Source organism: Cynocephalus volans, chromosome 11 (assembly GCF_027409185.1).
Source record: "Cynocephalus volans isolate mCynVol1 chromosome 11, mCynVol1.pri, whole genome shotgun sequence".
NCBI classification, from domain to species: domain Eukaryota; kingdom Metazoa; phylum Chordata; class Mammalia; order Dermoptera; family Cynocephalidae; genus Cynocephalus; species Cynocephalus volans.
Window position 1 is genome coordinate 29550063 of NC_084470.1, and position 19836 is coordinate 29569898.

The window sequence follows — 19836 nt, forward strand, 5'->3', positions numbered from 1 at the left end:
CTGGGACTAAACCGCTTGCTGTGGTTTCCAGTGACAGTAACACATGTCAATCACTGCTAAGCCCAGCACAACTGTTCACCCCATGTGTGATTCCAGCAATCCGTGCTCCAGGGCTGATCCCAGCCTTGCGTGTGAGCATTTTCTAGGGCACACCCCGGGAGGAGGCTGCCACCCCCTGTGTATTTTGCTTAATTATGAAGCCTCTTTCTACAAGCCCTATAGTTCTCCCAAGAGTCAGAGTAATTGGTAAAAATTAGACATGAAGAGATATGAGGCTACTTAAAAAGGACACTTTTGGCTATAATTTTTAAAAGAATTTTCTTTTTAGTTCCAATGTAATTTGGTACTTCCCCAGTTTTGCCCTTTTCAAATGCCAAAGAAAATGTTCGTGTTATCTTGCAGGCTGTAAAAAAGGCAATGCATGCATCTGCACTTCACTTAAGGTCCACAAAGATTCCCTTCTCTTTGAAGGCCATCCTTTGGATGTTTAAAAAAAGAAGAGTGAAAAAAAATAAGGTACATTTATTCTTGCAGCAAATCACTGTTATTTTGGCAATGAAAGGATCGTGTGTGTGTGTGTGTGTGTGTGTGTGTGTGTGTGTGTGTGTGTGTGTGTGTTCCATTACTTGGGGTCCATCCTGTGTGGCTGCATTTTCAAGACACACTTTTGATACTGATAAATACATAAACCAAAGACAGATCTATCTCATAATGAATTTAGGATCCACTGATGGTCGTAGCAAAATTCCAGGGCATGGTTTTATTCCACTGGATTCAGGAAAATTCTATTGACCAACACCTACTCAAGACATGGTTATCTGAGTAAGTGATGAGAATCCAAAGATGAAAGAAGATTCAGCAAAGGGGAGGGGAGGGCAGACATATAAAAAGCAGTAACAGGAGAGTCTGAGAAGTCCAATGACTGCCATATTTAAAGGGAGAACGGGTAGCTTGAAGGGTACACGATTAATGCCACCGAAGTAAACATCACACAGAAACCTCACAGCTTGCAAGATGGCAGCCAGTGGTCTAAGTTTGGGATACACAATGCTATTTTGAAAAAGTGAGGCAACATTTCAAAAAAAGAAGTTTTCACATAAAAATACAGACTTCTAGATTTTCTTGAAAAAAGTCCAAGATCTGGCAACACCTGGCAACCTAGGGCCACACTAAGGCATTGGCTCTCCAATACCCAAGAGTCCCCACTCAACCAGCCTGGCCCCTGTAGGCATCTGAGTTTTTAAGTCCTGTCTTAGAGTAAAGGCAGAGTCTCCAGGATTTTAGATTCTGGGCCCCAAGAGGGCAAACAAGGGGTAAGGGCTGACCACTCTCTTAGATTTGCTTTCCTATAAATAAAACAGCAAAAAGCCAAAAGAACTGTCTCTCTCTGCATCTCTTGACACTGGGTGGCCAGAGCTGACTTGTTCAGCAATGTGTGCTGCTCTTAGGTAGCTGGGAGTACAGCTTGCTGATACGGTCTAAGGGGAAAAATTTTTCAGAATCCAGGCATATGGTCAATTTGGAATGAAGCATCTCACTATAGCTCTTGGCAACCCACTGTGTCTCTTCTAAGAATCACAGGAGGAATGTGGTCTAGAACAAGGCCCTCAGCAGCTGTGACTAAGTCAGCAGAGAGGAAAGCAGCCCCGACCTCATGGGCTTACCCTGGCTTCCCACACAGCCACCCCCAGCCTTGTCTCTGGCACCAGGCCCCCATGTTTCTCAGCCTGTCCTCCTGCTGTTCCCCTCTGGACCTGTGCTCTAGTAGTTCACAAACTCCATGGTCTACTCTTCCAGGCTCCAGGCTCTCCTGGGCCAGTCCCCTCACTTGGGACACCCTTCCCAAACTTTTCTCTCTGTTCAGATCCACCCATCATTCCAGACCCACAGCAAATGAGAGCCACAGAGCCTCCTTTTTCTAAAGCACCCCCATTAACAAACTCCTGGTTAGAGGTGCAAACCAAGACCTGTAGACTTGGCTGGGCATTAACATAACTTGCATATATATACTTTTACAGCCCCCTGGTAGATATGTTTCTTGAGATCTAGAGCTCCTTAAAGTCATCTTTGCGCAGTGAATTCATATAACACGTTTATCTTAGCAAAATCCAACTAAAAGGGAAGAACATTTACCACTTAAAATGGTGCCAGTTATTCCACAAAACAGGCAGATGTGCCCAGAATGCATTCAAGAAGGGAGGCGTGGAGTTCCTATTCCCTAATCTCAGATCCCACAAATGCCTCTCTAGGTGTAAGCATCTCCCCACCCTAGGTGTGATTCTAATGAAATTCACTATAAAGCCAAACACACCTGGTTCCCCATGGGATTCGTTGTTGGAAACAGCAATCTGATCTAGTCTTAATGAAAAGCATGCATTGGTCAGAAAGAAAGATGCTACAGTATCACATTTCATAAGCACTTAAAAAAGATTTTCAAGGGCAATTTTGATTAAATGCATTTTCCATCTTCCACTAGAGTTTTAGAATCTCACTCCCGCATTAGCTGTAGCTCCTCTGTGTGCTGCACCTCCTAACCCTAGGCCAAAAGGCACCTGATGAATGTCTACAGAGTTCCCAAGTGTCTGGTCCCTGTACTATGCCAATCATTACTCCAGCGGACCTGGACCCAAACGGCTTCAACCCATGAGTGATGATAGACACACCACTGGCACGCTGAACTCGCTCTGCACGTGAACAATGACAAATGAACAGCTGAAAAATGGAGCACCACAATGCATTTTTGTACTTACATCTACAGCCATAAAATGACCTAGAATTAAACCTACACTCATGAAACATAAGAAGTGACATTTTAATAACTGACTTCTCTAAGCCATCAAGGTTTGAGATCTTTGGCAACTCATTCTAGGGAAAATCGCCCTCCAAAAACGAAGGATAATTTAACTGTACTTAGAATTCGGGGTGAATGCAACTATATTGACTACACTGTCTGTTAAAAATCATTGTGTTCCAAAGAAAGCTGAGAAAAGCAAGTACAAACTCAGCTATTCATTCTTGAGTCAGTTTTCAAGTGGTAACTGATGCTGAGAAAATTCAATGCACTTAGCATCAAGAACAATTTATAGTCAGTTGTGTGGTGTTGCCAGCTACCTTAAAATGAAATGGCAGTTAGAATTTTCAGAAAAAAAGATCAGGTAATTTTTCATGGATGTAAGCAAATTTGTCAAAATGGCAGACAGCACAGAGGAATGTTACTACACTGAGCACTGCTTTTGGAAAGACTAGTTAATAATTTATTTAGACTGTCAATGATGCTTTCGAATGATCCAAACACCACTAGCAAACATTTCTTTATAAGACTGAAATAAACCTTTCCCATCTCATGCTCATTACTCCTACATTTGTCCAAAAGAAATCAGGCCCAAGTCAAAAGCTCCTTCCTCCAGAAACATTTCCTTGGTTTCCTTTCCAGTGGGGGGTGACATCCTTTTCCAAACTCCCATAACATGAGACACATTTTATTTTTTCAGTTAGACTGTAGGTATCTGGAAGGCAGGCTCCACGTCCAGCTGAGCCCTACCCCTGCACTCTTTACCGTCTTACCAAGCAGAGCTCCTAGCACAATACCTCAAAAAGAGCCCAGGCTCACCTCGTGCTTGTGAATGAATGAATGAATGAACAAAGGAACAAATGAGTGAGTAAATAAATGCAGGCTTGAATGGTCCTGTTCTTTTTCCTGGTCTTGCTGTATACCCCAAAGCCCAGTTATTTGCTAAAAACTTTATGTTGACCTTTCAAACACATTAGGTTGATATCCAAGTTTCCAGTAGTCATCACATGGTGATTCTTACTAATGAACTTCATTTGGACTGATAGGAATCTAGAAAGTTTATCTTCATCGCTTTCAATGTGTCCTACTTGCGAAAAGTAACCAGGCATTTACTTCCTTTTTGAGAGCTACATCATTTCATTTAACAGCATCTATAGTTGTCAGAACTTTGGCAGACTTTATGGAAAATATCACTTGAACCGTCCATGTTAAAAATTAGTCACATAAGGTTTTGTTTGTTTTGTTTTTACTACTTAAACTCCCTACTGATAGAGAAAAAGTTCTGCTGGTTTTTTGTTTGCTTATTTTTTAAAATGTAGGAGGTCTTTTCCTTAGGATACAAAAACATTGTATTGCATTTGCTAGGAAAGAAAACTACCTCTACTTTAAAATTATCTTTTATAATGATCCAGCTTCCAACCAACACTGCTCCTCCCACCCAATACTATTGGGGTTGGAAGTGGAGCAGATTCTCTTGGTCATTTCTGCCTTACTTTACATGGTAATTTACCAAGTTTTTGCAGTTTTCTTTAAAAATAAAAAAAAGAGGCTATTCCAAAGACCCAACACAAAGTTAACCAAGATATCGTATCTGTACCTGCTCATCAAGGAGCGGGCATGTACACAAGAGTCAGGCAGGCACTCTGCACTAGAGTGAACTCAAACCCAAGGAGGCCCCCATCTTTCCTTTCTTGAAAACCCTCCTGCACACTAACTAGTGTCTCATTCTTCTTAATAGCTTTACCCATTTTTCTCTTCTAGAAAGTAAGTTCATTTTTGCTCATGCACTGTCTTCACTTAGAATTAAAGAACCCCTATTTAATCCCCCAGCTCTATTGCTGGCTTATAATGAACTATTCCCAAAAGTGGGGGTTCTTATTCCTGAAGAGGAGGTTTCTCACCCATCTCATCCCATCAGATGTCTTAGAGTTGATACAGGCCTTGCAAATCACATAGAAAATGGAGGCCCAGAAAAATCCACTGATGTATCCCCAACATGACACCACTTACGAGTAGCCAGTGCAGCCTAGAACAAGGCCCTCCAACCAGCAGCCCTGTGTTCTTTCTCACCTTTCCTGGAACTTACACCTCTCCCTGGGAGTAAAGGGGAAATCCCCAATAGAGCTGCTGAGTGCCAGGCATGGAGCCGGACAAAAATTAGTCAGGTCCTCTACACTCTTGCTACTCAAAGTGTGGGCCACGGACCAGTAGCATCTGCATCACCTGCAAACGTGTTAGAAATGCAAAGTCCCAGACCTCAACAAGACCTGCTGGATCAGACTCTGCTCCTTAACAATATCCTTAGGAGTGTCATAGGCACATTAAAGTTTGAGAAGTGCAGGTCCATAGCAGAAAAAAACGATACACCTTCACATTTTGAGTCAGGCTCATTTATAACATGCTGATTTCATGCCAAGTCCTGTGCTAACTACCTCTTATAGCAGAATTACACTGAAGTATGCTCCTTGATCTGATCCAAGTGGACTAGTCTCCTCTAAACACTAAGGCTAATAAAATAATCAAAGAAATAGAATCACTGGAGCCCCATGAAGGCCTTATGTAATCTACATGACACATTAGGTAAATCAGTTTTGTTTCCTTTGTGAAATTCTAATTTATTTAAAGACTGTTGGTAAAATGGGGGAAAGGTTGAGTAATAAAAGTCCTACCTCACCTAAGATCAAATATTCCCTCCCCCACTTTTTGTCATAAAGGAGCTGCCCACAAGAATCGTGGGTGCAGGAACAGAGCGGGTGCTTCATGCCAGGTGCTATGGGTAAAATGCGTCCACAAAAAGTTCATATATTGCAAACTTGACCCCCATTGTAACAGCATTAAGAGGGTGGGAAATCCGAATATGGTATTTGAAAGGTGGGGCCTTTAAGAAGTGATTGTATTGTAAGGACTGTGACCTTGCGAATGGATGGATCCATTGATGGAGTAACAGGCATGGTTCTGAGGGCTCTAAAAGGAGAGCAAGTGAGAAGGTTAGTTCTCTCTTACTCAGCCCATTCTTGCCAGGTGACACCCTGGCAGTCACCCACCCTGTAGAGAGCTACCACCCAGACGAAGGCCCTCACCAGATGTGCCCCCTGGACCTTGGACCTTCCAGCCTCCAACTGTAAGAAATTTCATCTCTTTATAAATTACCCAGTTTCTGGCATTCTGTTAAAAGCAGGGTTAAGAGTCAGGTATGGGAGTCAGCCTTCCTGGGAGCAAGTCAGAGCTCTGCTTGCTGCCATCTGTGTGACCTTGACAAATAATATCTGTGCCTCAGTTTCCTCACCTTTAAAATGGGTATAAAAACATCACCTATTTCATAGGCTAATGATAGAAATGGAATGATACTTATAAAGACTGGCACACATGAGTGCTCAGTAAATGTGAGCTATGATCATTATACACACCATATGCGTCAGGGTAACTTAAAACTACTATTGACCCCAGAATAATTTCCTCTTTTGATTGACCCAGATAGTGATCCACAGCCAACCCACAGAAAGAAAGCAATATGCATGAAAGGCAGACACTGAGAAAAGTTTCACCCTACAAAAAACATGGTAATTCTGTACTTTAGCAAAGACACGCACCACCTTTCACTTCAAACTCCAAATGCATGTTGATGCGAACTAAGAGCTCAATCAGCCACGAAGAAAGAAGGAAAGAGAAGTTGGTCGTAGTCACGCAAACTCGTGCCTCACAGCTGTTCCCTGTGAGCAAGCTCTTGCTCACCAAAAGCTTTGTCCACCTGCAAGGTGAGCTTTAAAAAGGGAGAAAGAGGAGCAGTCGCTCTGTACTCTCTCTAAAATATGGCACGTGTTGTATTCTTTCCATGATTGTTGGCCAAAGGACAAATCTGGTTTCCTTTCCCAGACTTCATTTAAATCTTTATTTTTATGAAAGCAGTAAAAACATGTCGTCTCCATCCCATCCTCATTTAAAAAAAAATTTTTTTAAATCAGTATTGCTCCTTTTGAAATACCAACCCCACCTCTCTTTTTTGAATTAGGCCCAATCAAAATATAGGAGAAAGCGCTAAACAGGGCAAGCCAAGCTGGAACGCGTCCCCACAACCCCGAAAATCAAGAGCAAACTGATTATACAGCATTTGATTTGGGTGTTTTGTTTTTCCTCCCAAGTGACTGACAAAATTTTGGTGGGTTCAAAATTTTAACATATTTTTAGACTTTGGGAGGAGACATTAAGTTTGTATACAGCCTTTAATAAAATTATGTTTTCCAGCCATACTTTTCAGATTAATAGTACTATAATTTTACTAGCTGCATCATTCTAGGAGTACACTTCTTCAGAGGAGACATTTTTCTAGCTGAGTTTAATCCAAGAAGTTAAAGGAGGGAAAGGACTTAAAACAGAACTCTCCACTTGTCAGTTGGGAGTGGCATTTGTTTTTTGTCACAGGACACCATGGAACTTCTCTTTGGTTATCTAACTTTTGGGCTGGCCTGTCAGAGGGCAGAGGCCCTGGGAACAGCACACAAATTGCAAGCTCCCCACCCTCATCTTCTAAACGTAGCCATGGCATGATGCTAACCATTCATCCACGGAGCTCTTAGCCTTACCTGTCGGTTTTCTTGATCAGGATGGCCCTAAAGATGTGCTCGAGGGGCGTCTTCTCCCGCTCCTGAGTGGGCTGCACGAAGGGGTGCAGGGTCACCAGCGAGAAGCCCTGCTGGTACAGCTCCTGGAGCTGGGTGGGCAAGTCTCGCAGGGAGGCCAGCCTCACTGCCGAGGACCGTGGGAGCTCCGCTGCGAGTGGAGAGAGGAGAGGTTCAGCAGAGACCCACCAAAACCTTCCTCCGAACCCCACCCAAGTCCTTTTCCCTCTGCCCTGGAGGAGGACCCTCTAGGTCACCCCTCACTAAATGTGAGTTTGTCCCGTCTTTACTGTCTTCAAAGAGACTCATCCAAAGGCACTGACAATCAGATGTCTTACATCTAGAGTTCGTCTTCTCAGTGACCATGAGGAAAAAGTCATTTCTACCAGAAAGGAAGAAAAAAAGGAAGGAATAGAAGAAAGGGAAGAAGGGGGCGGGGGGAGGAAAAGAAAAGAAAAGAAGAAAAAGACTACAGGCAAATATAAAAATGCCAGGTGGCAAAAAAACTAAGTATAAACTAAGTCGGAAGACAAACTAAAACAAAATTTATGTGACACTTAAGATAAAGGGATAATTTCCTTAATTTGCAAAGAAACCACTCTTCCCCCTCCCACCATAAAAACAGAAAAATGGGCCAAGTATATGAACAAGCAATGGCCTGAAAAACGTAAAAGGCTAATCAGTATTTGAAAAGACACTCATACTAACTCAGCATTAGAATTATGCATATCAAAATAAGTAACATTCTTCACCTATTGAATTATTTTTTAACATTTGGATTTTAAATTTACTTATTTTTGAGAAGGGTAGAGAAGGCACAAAAGTCAAAAGGTGCAAATGTATATTCAATGAAAAGTCTACATTCCAGCCTTATCCTCTGCCTCCCAGGTTTTTCCCCTAGAGGCAATCAATATCTCTATTTTTTTAAATATGTACTATCTATTGCTGAATTCATACACAAGTAAATAGACCTATATATCTCCCTCACCTTTTACACAAATGGCAGTATAACCTTGCACACCTGGATTTTCATCAATTTTTATCAGTCCCAGAGTTTTTCCTCATTCTTTTTCACAGATCCATTGTGTGGCATACCACAGATTATGCAAACTTTTGCTTTTATAAGTAATGCTTTAATAGAAAATATCATTCCTACATGACTTCACATGTTTGCACATGTAGTTTATCTAAAAAATAAATTCCTAGATATGGAGTGGCTGGGTTAAAGATACACGCATTGTAACTTTTTCAGACATTGCCAGATTCCCTCCATAGAGCACTGCAGATTTATCTGCCATCAGTGATGTATAAAGGTGTTCCTTTTTTCATGCTCGGGCTAATCTCATAGTGAACAAATGATCCCTGTGATGTGGTCATTCACGTTTCTCTTATTATGTAATTTACACTTTTTCTTATTAAACATTTCATATTTAAATACTGTGTTTCCTTTTCTGAGAACTGTCTCTGCATAATCATTGCCTAGTTTTCTATCAGGTGATTGGTCCTTTTTTCTATTGGTTGGTAGAAACTCTTTATATATTAGGAAATTTAGTTCTTGTTTGTGATGCCAGTTGCAAATATCTTTCCCCAATTTGTTGTTTGCCTTTTGACTTTGCATAAGGTGAGTTTTGCCATGAAGAATTTTTTTAATGAAATTGAATTTATCTATCTTGTCTTCAGTGGCTTCTAAGTTTGTCACAGCAGAAAGGCCTGGGATTGTAAAACAGTTCTCCTATGAATTCTTGTAATACATAGTTCCTTTTTTGCATGTAAATCTTTGATCTATTTGGAATTTATCTCATGTAAAGCACTGTAATATAAATTTAACATTCCCCTCCTATGGGTTTATCCGTTATTCCTCATTGATTTGAGATGCCATATTTATCACATATTATATTCCTGAATATATTTGTTTATAACTGTGAGCCATTCATCTCTTTGTGTACAACACTATTTTTAACAATTTTAGTTTCATATTATGTTTTCATACCTGGTTAGGCTATTTCCTGAATTTTCCCATCTTCCTGTTTATTTTCTGAACCTTCCTGTCTAATTTGTTTGTTTTTCTAAATGATTTCTAAAAATCAGCTCATTAAATTTCCTGTCCCCCATAAAAAAGAAAGTGCTGATATTTCTATTGGATTATGTTCAAATTATAGCTTAACTGAGGGAGAATGGATATTTTTACTGTGCTGCAAGTTCCCATCCACAAACATGACATAACTTTGATTTATTCAAGTCTTCTTTTAGGTACCTTGGGAGCATATTAGAGTTTTCTTCACATAGATATTACATATTTATCAAGTTTGTTTCTAGTTATTTTATTGCTATTGAAATAATGGATTTTCTTTTTCTTACTTCTATAACATCCATTGTGGGCTGCTGGGGAACAGGCATGCTCATTATAGTTGGTAGGAGTGAAACTTTCTAGAGGGCAGGTTGGCACTTGATTTCAAACCTAAAAATGCATACAGCCGTTGTCCAGCAACCCCATTACTGGCATCACTCTTATGGGTGGACTCATAAATGTCTCACAAGTTATATGGACAAAGATACTCACTACAGGGTTGTTCTACTAGCAAAAACCTGAAACCAGAGTTCTTCATTGGAGGACTAAACACTAGGACACCCCTCTGTAAATCCTATGAACCATTAAGAAGATTAAGGTAAATCTGTTGTGTGCTGATACAAAAATGTGTGAAAGATACACTGCCAAGTTCAAAAGAAGCAAGGTGCCTAACAGTGTTAATGGTATTGTCACTATTGCATAAAAAAAATTAGAAGCATGGATAAACATGGACAAAAATATTTTTTTCTGGAAGGAATCATAAAAACCACATTGGAGAGAGAGAATAGAATAGGGAAGAAAGGATAAAAAAGGGTTGTTTTTATTTTATTTTATATTTTCAATACTATTATCAACAACAAGGATCTTTGGGTGGAAGGTTTAAGACATTTTTTATTTTCTTCTTTATATATAAAAATGCTATTATTATTTAAAAGTTTTTAATATATTTTTTAAAAATAATGTGTTATTTTCAAAAATATAAAAACAAACCAAGGAGTATTTAAGAATAAATACCACTAACATCAGATACCATGGCTCTCATTTCCATGTATCATGCAAAAAATTTACAGGAAAAAAAAAATCTATAGGAATGATTCACTCTAAAGCCAGCACCCAGCATTGAAACCTCCATCAATGACAGTGACAAACATAAAACTGGCCGGGAAAGCAGAAAAGTATGCAATTCTTCCCTTGAAGGGTACATTCTAGATATGCTGCTAGAGAAAAAATCCAGAGGTAAGTCTGGTAAGTAACACTGTGCCCCTTCACGTTCCCCACATACGAAAACCTGTCAATGTGTCTCATAAGGAGCTCCTTGGACCCAGGCAAGACAGACTCCTGCCCTGGACCCCCATGCTTTAGAGCAAGGGTCCTCAAAGTGGGTGCTTTGGTCCAACAGCAGCAGCAGCAGCACCTGGGAAGTCATTACAAATGGAAAGTCTTGGCCCACCCAGACACACTGAGCCAGAATCTGAGCCATCTGTGTCTCCACAGCCCTCCAGGAGATTATGATGCCAACCACAGTTCCAGAGAGTTGTGCTTTGGCCCTTCTCCAACCCTCTCCTCTCCACAGGCAAGAAAGCTAGATCAAAGGGCATGTGCCCACCTTGACCCATGCCCCACCTCACACAGCCCAGACCCCGGAATTCCCTGCCCCACCAGCCTGGTCCCACCCTGGGGGCTGCACAGGCTTCTTCCCCCGTCTGCAGCATGGGCAGATGGTGCCCCTATGTGCACGCTTCCCAGGCCCATGGCAGGGCGGAGACGAGGACAAGGTAAGTGAGGAGATACTCGCCACAGCTGCAAACTTTAAGGGAGCACCAAAAACTCAGTAGCCAAGATACATAAAGATTTAACGCAATAGATTTAAAAATGAAAATTAATGCAAAAAAATCTTGATGAACAAAGTATCAAAAAATTTTATAGAGACAGGATCAGTATTACTGATTTCTCCCTTTGCCTCAGACTACAATATGGCTCAGCTCAGCATTGATCCTGTCTTTATTTAAAATGTGACCTCACTCTCCTCAGCCAAATACTGACCCAGGCCCAAGGTCTCCTTCTGTGCTCTTGTCCCAAGCCTTGCAAGTGCTAGGTGTGGGCCTTATGGGAACCAGGAGCAGGTTTCCTCTGCTGTCAAGAGATTACAAAGCTACTGAACCAAAAGGGCGAAACCACGTGTGGCAGAGACACCGGTTATTTTGTTTGAAAAACTGAATGGATTTTTGGAGGGTAAGCCTTTCTGGAGAGCAATTGCACTGTATCAATTAAACCTAAAAATAGCATCCAGCACCAAGATGCCCTCTTCTCTGATAAAACTATGTAAAAAGAGCATCTATGAGTCATCAAATACAAGATCTCAAACTCTGCTAGTCTCTATAATTCAAACTTTTATAATGTTTTAAATATTTCAGACTCTTACTACTATAATAAAATAAGCCTTTACTAAGATTTTGATAATTTACATATTTGTTTCCTCTTAGGATAGGCTATAATAAAATATAAAAGCAGCCAATGTGTGTAGAAGACAGGATTCTAGTACTAGCTGCATTCCTCATCAGCTGTTAACCCCAGCCACGTGAACACTCAGTTTTCCTGTAAAAAATGGAGATAACATCAGCCTATCTTCCATCATAGAGTGTCTGGGAGAATCAAAAGGGATGATGGGTATGTAAATGACAAAGACCCAAATGATCACAGTCAGTGGCACTGGCAGTGGTGGACAGTGCCTGGCCAGGGGGACTGATCAGCTGGGGATGGTGCTGGGGCCATTAAATCACTTGTCACTCCCACCCACACCCCTTAACCTCCATACTCCCAAACCAGTTCACTAAAAGTATTAGTCAATCAACCACTTTATAGTGAAATGTTTCCTGAATAAAACATGCTGTCTTTTAAATTTTTATCTTGAAATCTAAAGATGTATCTCCTGTCAAAACTCAGCAATTTTATGGCTTTAATTTTGGATATGCATGCTGTCAAAGTAAGTTTAGCTTCATGGTTAAAAAACAAATAAAAATGGATCTCAACAATTTTATCGCAATAAAAAAAAACAGGCTCTTATTGTAAATATGATTAAAGGCCTTAATTTCATGTTTTTATTTGAACCTTAAGAATACAAAAACAAAACAACTTAGTTCTTATAAAGTGTTGTTACTAGAAAAATAAGCAAAGGAATGATTTACCTGTTTGCATGGACATGCCAAGTGTAGTCTGTTGGTCTGTTTCTCACCCTACCCATCAGAGTAATCTCTCCACTATTTTGTTTTGTAATAGTTGTCTGATTTCATTTACAAATTACATAACCTTGGGCAAGTCCTATAACTCCCTCCCCATCTCTTGGGTCCCTCATTTACAAAACGAAGACCCTGGATAGGCAATTGTGAAAAGAGCTTCCAACTTTAAAATGCAATAGTTTTATTATCTCAACTTGGAGACTAAGGTGCCAGCTTCTAACTAAAAAGTGACACTGGATAGTACATTGACTAATACAGTAAATGATTCCAATGTGAACTGAAAGAGCTTCCCTAGACCAGAGCCAAGACAGGGTGAGGACCAACCGCATGTGCAGGGGTATAGAGAGATGAGAGAGAGACAGGGAGTCACCTGGTGCCACCAGCGGGGTGACCATCACCACAGCAAGCACCTGGCCCCTGCTGGCCCCTGCTGGCCCCTGCTGGCCCCTGCCGGCCCCTGGCACTAGAGGGGCTCCTGCTGCTTTCACTGTTCTGGGGTGTGTGGGAGCTTTCCAGAGGAGGTCTAGCAAACAGATGCTTGCACAGTGGTGGGAAAGAAAGGGGTGTTTTGAGAAATATCACTGGGGATGAGGGGTCCCTTTCACCCTAAAGGAGAGCTACAAGGAAATGGTGTGAGTTATTCTGAAGTTAACTCTGGTTTCCTGGCCTTTGACCAGGACTCCACTCCAGGACTGAACCACATAAGCTCCTCATCGTAAGTGAGAATTTTTAATTATAACTTCATATTCTGAAGATAAGGGATACCGATGAGGCTGTCTTATCCACTCTCCAGGGAGAGAAAATGCCACCTCGCTCAGAGCGGGGAGCAGCCTTGGGGCTGACTCACTTTTCTCTCCACTTTCTAGTCTGTCCTTTTCCATAGTCTCATCCACCGTGGCTGGACTGCAAGCCTCATCCAGGCTGGACGCCCACTGTGCTCCCCAGCACCGTGTCTTCGTCCCTTGCAGGGCTTTGTCCTGCTGCAATGCAAAGGCCAGTTCTCTGGCTGGCTTCTCCCACCACCTGAGCAGGGGCTGAGTCTCACCTCCTGACCTGATCGAGAGGCTGGTGCAATCCCAAAGCCAGTAACTGGGGTCCCCGGGGGGCCAGGTGCGTAAAGTAAACAAGAGACACAAAGCAGGGAAGAACGGTACACCCTGAAGCCCCACTCACCCAAGGGGCAGCATCCTTCCAGTCTGGTTACTGCCAACAAGCACGTAGGCCCAATGGTGCCAGAACTTCTAATTCTTACTTGCAAGAAGTCAGAAATCTTAATCCTCCTAATCTTTAAATTTGACAAGTAATTGCAATTTTATTGTCAACTCCATATGGCCCAAAGCAAGACCAGGCAGGTTGCAGAGTCTAGATGGGCATTTGGAAAGTATGTGGAGATGGATGCCCCCACACTCCTTACCATCTGATCTCGGTGCTGTCAAGGCAGTGTGAGCACCAGTAATCATGGATTGAAGACCTTGCCATTCCGTTCGTCCCCCCATCATCACAATTTACATAAAAAACCGCAAGGACACATCTGCAGGTATTTGACACTGGCCTCTATTTCCTAATTCTTCCCTTTTCTATATTGGTGTTAAGATGAACAAAGAGTTTAGGACCACATAACTATATTTCGAATCCTCTGGAAATCTTTTTTTTTTTTTTTTCCTGACTCAATTACCAATAACAGGCTTTTCTAAAATCTAAATATAGAAATTACTACTGGAAAGGTATTTTTGGTGACATGAGAGTTCAAGGTCTTTTGAAATAAGTGTTATGTTTTTCCTTCAGGAAATAATCCCATATAAATAAATAAACCATTACTCCAAGAGTTAAAAAAAAAAAAAAAAAAGGAAAAGAAAAGAAAAAAAGGAATGAAAACGGGAAAAAACATAATCCACGAAACCACACATGTCTTAACACTCCTGGGATACAGTAGATTTCATTTTTGCTATGACTATGTTTTGTTTAGCAAAAACATTCTGCCGCCCCATGTATTCCCTGGAAACAGATCTTCGGAGATCTGCAGAAGAGCCAAAGCAATGTCTTTGCTATTTCAAACTTTATTATTGGGAAAGTATCGGCCTCCAACAAGAGAAAGAAACCACTGCACACAGCAACCACACGCTTCACTCAACTCCATAAAGCAGGCAACGCAAGCCTAATTGCAATAGCTTCTATTATTTTTCCCAGCTATCATTTGTGACTTTAATCTAATTATTCAAAGTCTGACTTTGCTTTTCTAATTACATCTGCTAATGGATCTGTCAGTACCAAGGAGTGCGACATGAGGGAGACACGGTCTCCCTCGGGTAATTTCCCTCACAGGTGAAGCTGATAATGACAGTGTTCAACCAATCTTTTTATTTATTTTTTCTTTTTTCTTTTGTTAAGTTCTCTGAAGATGCTACTGCTATAACATCAATCTGCCTGGGCTTTGCAGTAGATCCAATTTCGCAAAACACTAAAATCAATCATTTTTCAATGCGGAGGTTTTTCATTGCAAAGGTAAGGAATAGGAATTCAATTTTTTAAATAATGTTTGCAGCCCATGTCTTCAAATATGGCATTTCTAAATCTGTGAAACAAGGTAAAACTTTTATTTTAGGGCTTTTAAAATTCAGATTTCTGTCATTTTCTCATTAAACAAATTCATGTTTCTGAAACTTAAAAAAAAAAAGAAAATACATGTTCAGGCTCAGGAGAACCCACCATTAAAACACTATTCTTTGACCATTTTAAAGTGAATCATTCAGTGGCATGAATGTGATACAGCCATCAACTCTAGCTCTAAAACATTTTCATCATCCCCAAAGGAAACCCCATACCCATTAAGCAGTAACTTCGCATCTCTCTCCCCGCAACCCTGGTAGCCACCAATATACTTTCATAAAATACTATCCTTTTTTAAGATTTTTATTATTTTTATTGTATATATTTAAAGGGTACAACATGATGTTCTGATATACATATATTTAATGAAGTGATTAGCAGAGTCAAGCAAATTAACATATTCATCATTTCACATAGTTACGTTTCATGGTAAAAATACCTAAAATCTAGTCTCTTAGCAAATTTCCAGCATACAATACGATATTATTAACTACATTCCTCATGCTGTACATTTTATCTCTAGGCTTATTCACCATACATAATTATACCTTTGTACCCTTTGACCTACAGCTCCTCATCCCCCACCCCCACCACTGTGCTACTGTTTCTATGTACTCGGTTTTTTGGGGTTTTTTTAGATTCCACATAAAGTGAGATCATGCAGTATTTTTCTTTCTGTGTCTGGCTTATTTCACTTAGCATAATGTCCTCCAAGTTCACCCATGTTGTGGCAAATGGAGGATCACCTTTTTTAAGGCTGAATAATATTCCATTATTATTATGTCACAGTTTCTTTACCCATTCATCCCTCTAGGGACACTTAGACTGTTTCTATATCTTGGCTACTGTAAATAATGCTGCAAAGAACATGGGAGTGCAGACAGCTTTACCAGGTGGTGATTTCATCTCCTTTATGTACATATGCAGTAGAGGGATTGCTGGGTCATATGGCATCTGTATTTTAATTTCTTTAAGAACCTCATACTATTTTCCATAACTGATGTACCAATCTACATTTCCTCCAACAGTGTACAAGGGCTTCCTTTTCTCCACACTCTCACTAGCACCTGGTATCTCTTGTATTTTTGAAAAGATCCACTCTAACAGGTGTGAGGTAATATCTCATTGTGGTTTTGATTTGCATTTTTCTGATGATTAGTGATATTAATAAGCACTGTTTCATATACCTGTGGACCTTTTTTATGTCTTCTTCAGACAAATATCTATTCAAGTCCTTTGCCCATTTTTTAAATTGAGTTACTTGTTTTTTCACTATTGAGTTGTGTGACTTCTAAAATGCTATTCTTAACACCTTAACTAAATCACAGGTAAACACACAGTGGAATCTCACTTTTTTAAGCATATACAAACCTAGGATACTGCAGTTCAATCAGGGAGTAACTGGCAAAGCAACAGATGCCTCCTCAAATTAGTTCTTAAGACGCAGGCCATCAGACCACAAGTGATCGTTAAAGCATCAGACTGCCCTGACAACGGGGTAGGCAGGGAAGAGTCAAGTCGTTATTGGTTTGCTTGTCATTTCAAAGGGTCACACATCGTCACTGAATTATACACACACACACACAGCACTGTACCATAAAAAAAATTCAGCATCTAGATGTTTGGAAGGAGAAGCCTGAATAATTCCCATTGACTGTATCCATTGATCAAACCCAAAAGATGGCATTATTGCTCATCTCGCCAGTCCACTGAGTCAGAGAAGACAGCTAAGATTAGTCAAGAAGGCTTTTAAAGAGAGATCAGGCCCTCTGCTGCTTAGATTTAGTAGTGGGTACTCAAATATTAAAAACAACTAGCTAGAAATCGAACCCTGGAGTATTAATCAAATATTTCACACACTTAAAAGTACTTTTGATAGAGAAGTGAAGACACAAAGAATCACCAGGTCTTCAGAACTGCTAACAAAACTCTTCCACACCAAATCCAAGAAGAGCTGGTTGTGAGTCAGAGGGCAGCTAGTTATCAATATTTTATGCTGTTTTCCTAACACGATAGCTCACATTCTTGGTAGTTCTCCTTGGACTTTGAAAGTATATTTAAACCGACTGCATCAAAGACCAACCACTAATAAATACGTACAAACAATATGAAAACTAAGCTATTTAGAATGTAAATAGGTTTATCATAGAAATCCTATATGGATTTTTATGATAAAGTCTCAACACTTTGTACAGAAGTAATCAGTACTGAAAATATAACATTGATGTGGCTAAGTTCTTAGAGAAGACATGTGAGAAAAATAATGCACCTTTGCAAGGTGCTTTTGAGGAGTCTCAGTTTGAACTAAGTATGATTGCTCTGATATCTTCTCAGACAGGTGTGTTACAAGCAGGGGACCCCACTGAAGGTGGGCACCTCCAATGGGTAGCACGTACTGAGCACATTCTGACTGGGGAGTCCATGTGGCCCCTCACACCCACCACCTGGAAAAGTCCCACTAGGAGTCAGGCAGGCCACCAGCTCTTTCAGAACAAGAAGAGACACTGTGCATTTTCCAAGTCCAAAACAGCTAAGCACCATTTTAATTCCCCACATTCATGTGATATGGTCCATCAACACTACGGCTCATCCATATGACAGACTGTCAGGTAGAAATTTTTTAAATGATTCGATCTATAGGTCTGACCTGGAGGGATATCCAGAATAGACTGAGAAAAGCATGATGCAGAGTGATACATGTGCCCATTTTTGTAAAAACCAAACCAAACCCCTACAAATGTGTCTAGGTTCAAAGAGGCACAGAGAAGGTGTTGAAGGAGACCCACTAGGAGGTTAACATTATTCAGTCGGGGGCAGGGGTGGATGGGGGCTGGAACAAGTAGAGATCATCAACTATTTTTTTCATTTCAAAATAACAAAAATAAATAAGGTTAATGAGACAGAACTGTGTAAGACGACAATTACAACAGGATAACACTACTAAGCTTTTCAGCAGCCAAAGTTAGGGCCAGGATCATCCTCTAAATTTTACTGGCCTAGAAAATTCAAGGCAGAAAGAGAGAGAGAGAGAAAAGGAGATAAAGGAAGGCTTCCTTTATCCACACCACCTAATTATGAAGCCCCACCCTGCCTGCTCAACTCACTCTCTCTCCTTCTCTCTCTCTCTCTCTCTCTCTCTCTCTCTCTCTCTCTCACACACACACACAGAGCTCTCTACTGTGCTGTCCAAGACAGTAGCCACTAGCCATATGTGGCTACTGAGTACCTGAAATGCAGCCACTTTGAACTGAATGTGTTATAAGCATAAACTATACACTAGATTTCAAAGACTTAGCAGAAAAAAAGAATGTAAAATATCTAAGATGTTTTTTAATATTGATAACAAATTTAAATGACAACATTTTCGATATATTAGGATTAAATAAAACATTAATTTAATAATTCTACTCGTTTCTTTTTACCTTTTTGTAATGTTGCTTCTAGAAAATTTAAACTTACATATGTGGCTGGAGGTATATTTCCATTGGACAGCGCTGTTCTATATCATTACTTACCAATCATTTGTTTCACAGCACCTATCACAACTTTTAATTATACAAATTATTCATTGACTTTTTTTCCCCTGTCTTCCCCACTAAATAAATTCCACCAGGCCAGAATCCATGCTGAGTTTATTCACCAACAAGCTGGTCAGCCCAGAGTGCCTGGAAAAGGCTCATTAACAGCCATCATTAAATGAAGACATTCTCCACTGACAAGACCACTTTCTCATCATGACTGTACAAGCACTTTTTCTACCAAAGAAAGTTGAATGCAAACTGCCACCTGCAGTCACTCTGGGGGATGGTGAACTCTGAGGTCCCCACGCACCCTGGACCCCCAAGTAGATAAGCCATGAGACCAAGATGAAAGAACCATAACCAGTCTTAGAAAATCATCAGCCAGTGAAAAACTCACAGGAAACTTGAAAACCTTTTTATTTTAATTGTGGTAAAATATACATAACATAAAATTTACTATTTTCACCATTTTTAAGTAGCATTAAATACATTCACATTGTTGTGCAACCATCACCACCATTAATCTCCAATAAACCTTTTTTTTACCCAACAGCATCAGCCTCAGCTCCCACTCAGCCTTAGACCTCAGCCCCAACAGGGGAAAGGATGTCGCACCTCCATTTCACCGACTTTCCTTTCTCTGACCCCCCTCATGTGAGCAGGAAATCTGAGAGCAGCAGGAAGGAAAAAGAAGTTGCTAAGAGTCAGAATAACTCACAAACATGCCACTGGGAAAATCAAAGGTTGATATGACCACTAAAGCAAAGAAAGAATGTAAAAATTTCACTTTGTAAAGATGGCCAATTAACGACAGGACAAAGACTTTGGTTGTATAACAAGAAGTGACTGGGAACCTTAACCCCAAACAGCAGAAAATGGAAAACATGAAATTTCCCAAGAAGTATGTGCCCCAAAGGCATGAGCACATTTCAGTTTGCCGTCTACACAGGGCACAAAATAATATTAATATTTTTTTTTCTATTCTGATTATTATTAT

The 19836-nt window shown here is 40.4% G+C and overlaps 1 protein-coding gene across 1 annotated transcript in view; it reads right to left on the minus strand.

The window, feature by feature from the left end:
* The window catches only part of RFTN1 (raftlin, lipid raft linker 1), a 196995-nt gene that overhangs the window by 109829 nt on the left and 67330 nt on the right, over positions 1-19836 (minus strand). Inside the window, exon 3 of the mRNA XM_063114988.1 lies at positions 7372-7558. Coding sequence (XP_062971058.1) covers positions 7372-7558 — 187 coding nt within the window. The remainder of the gene's footprint in view (positions 1-7371; positions 7559-19836) is intronic.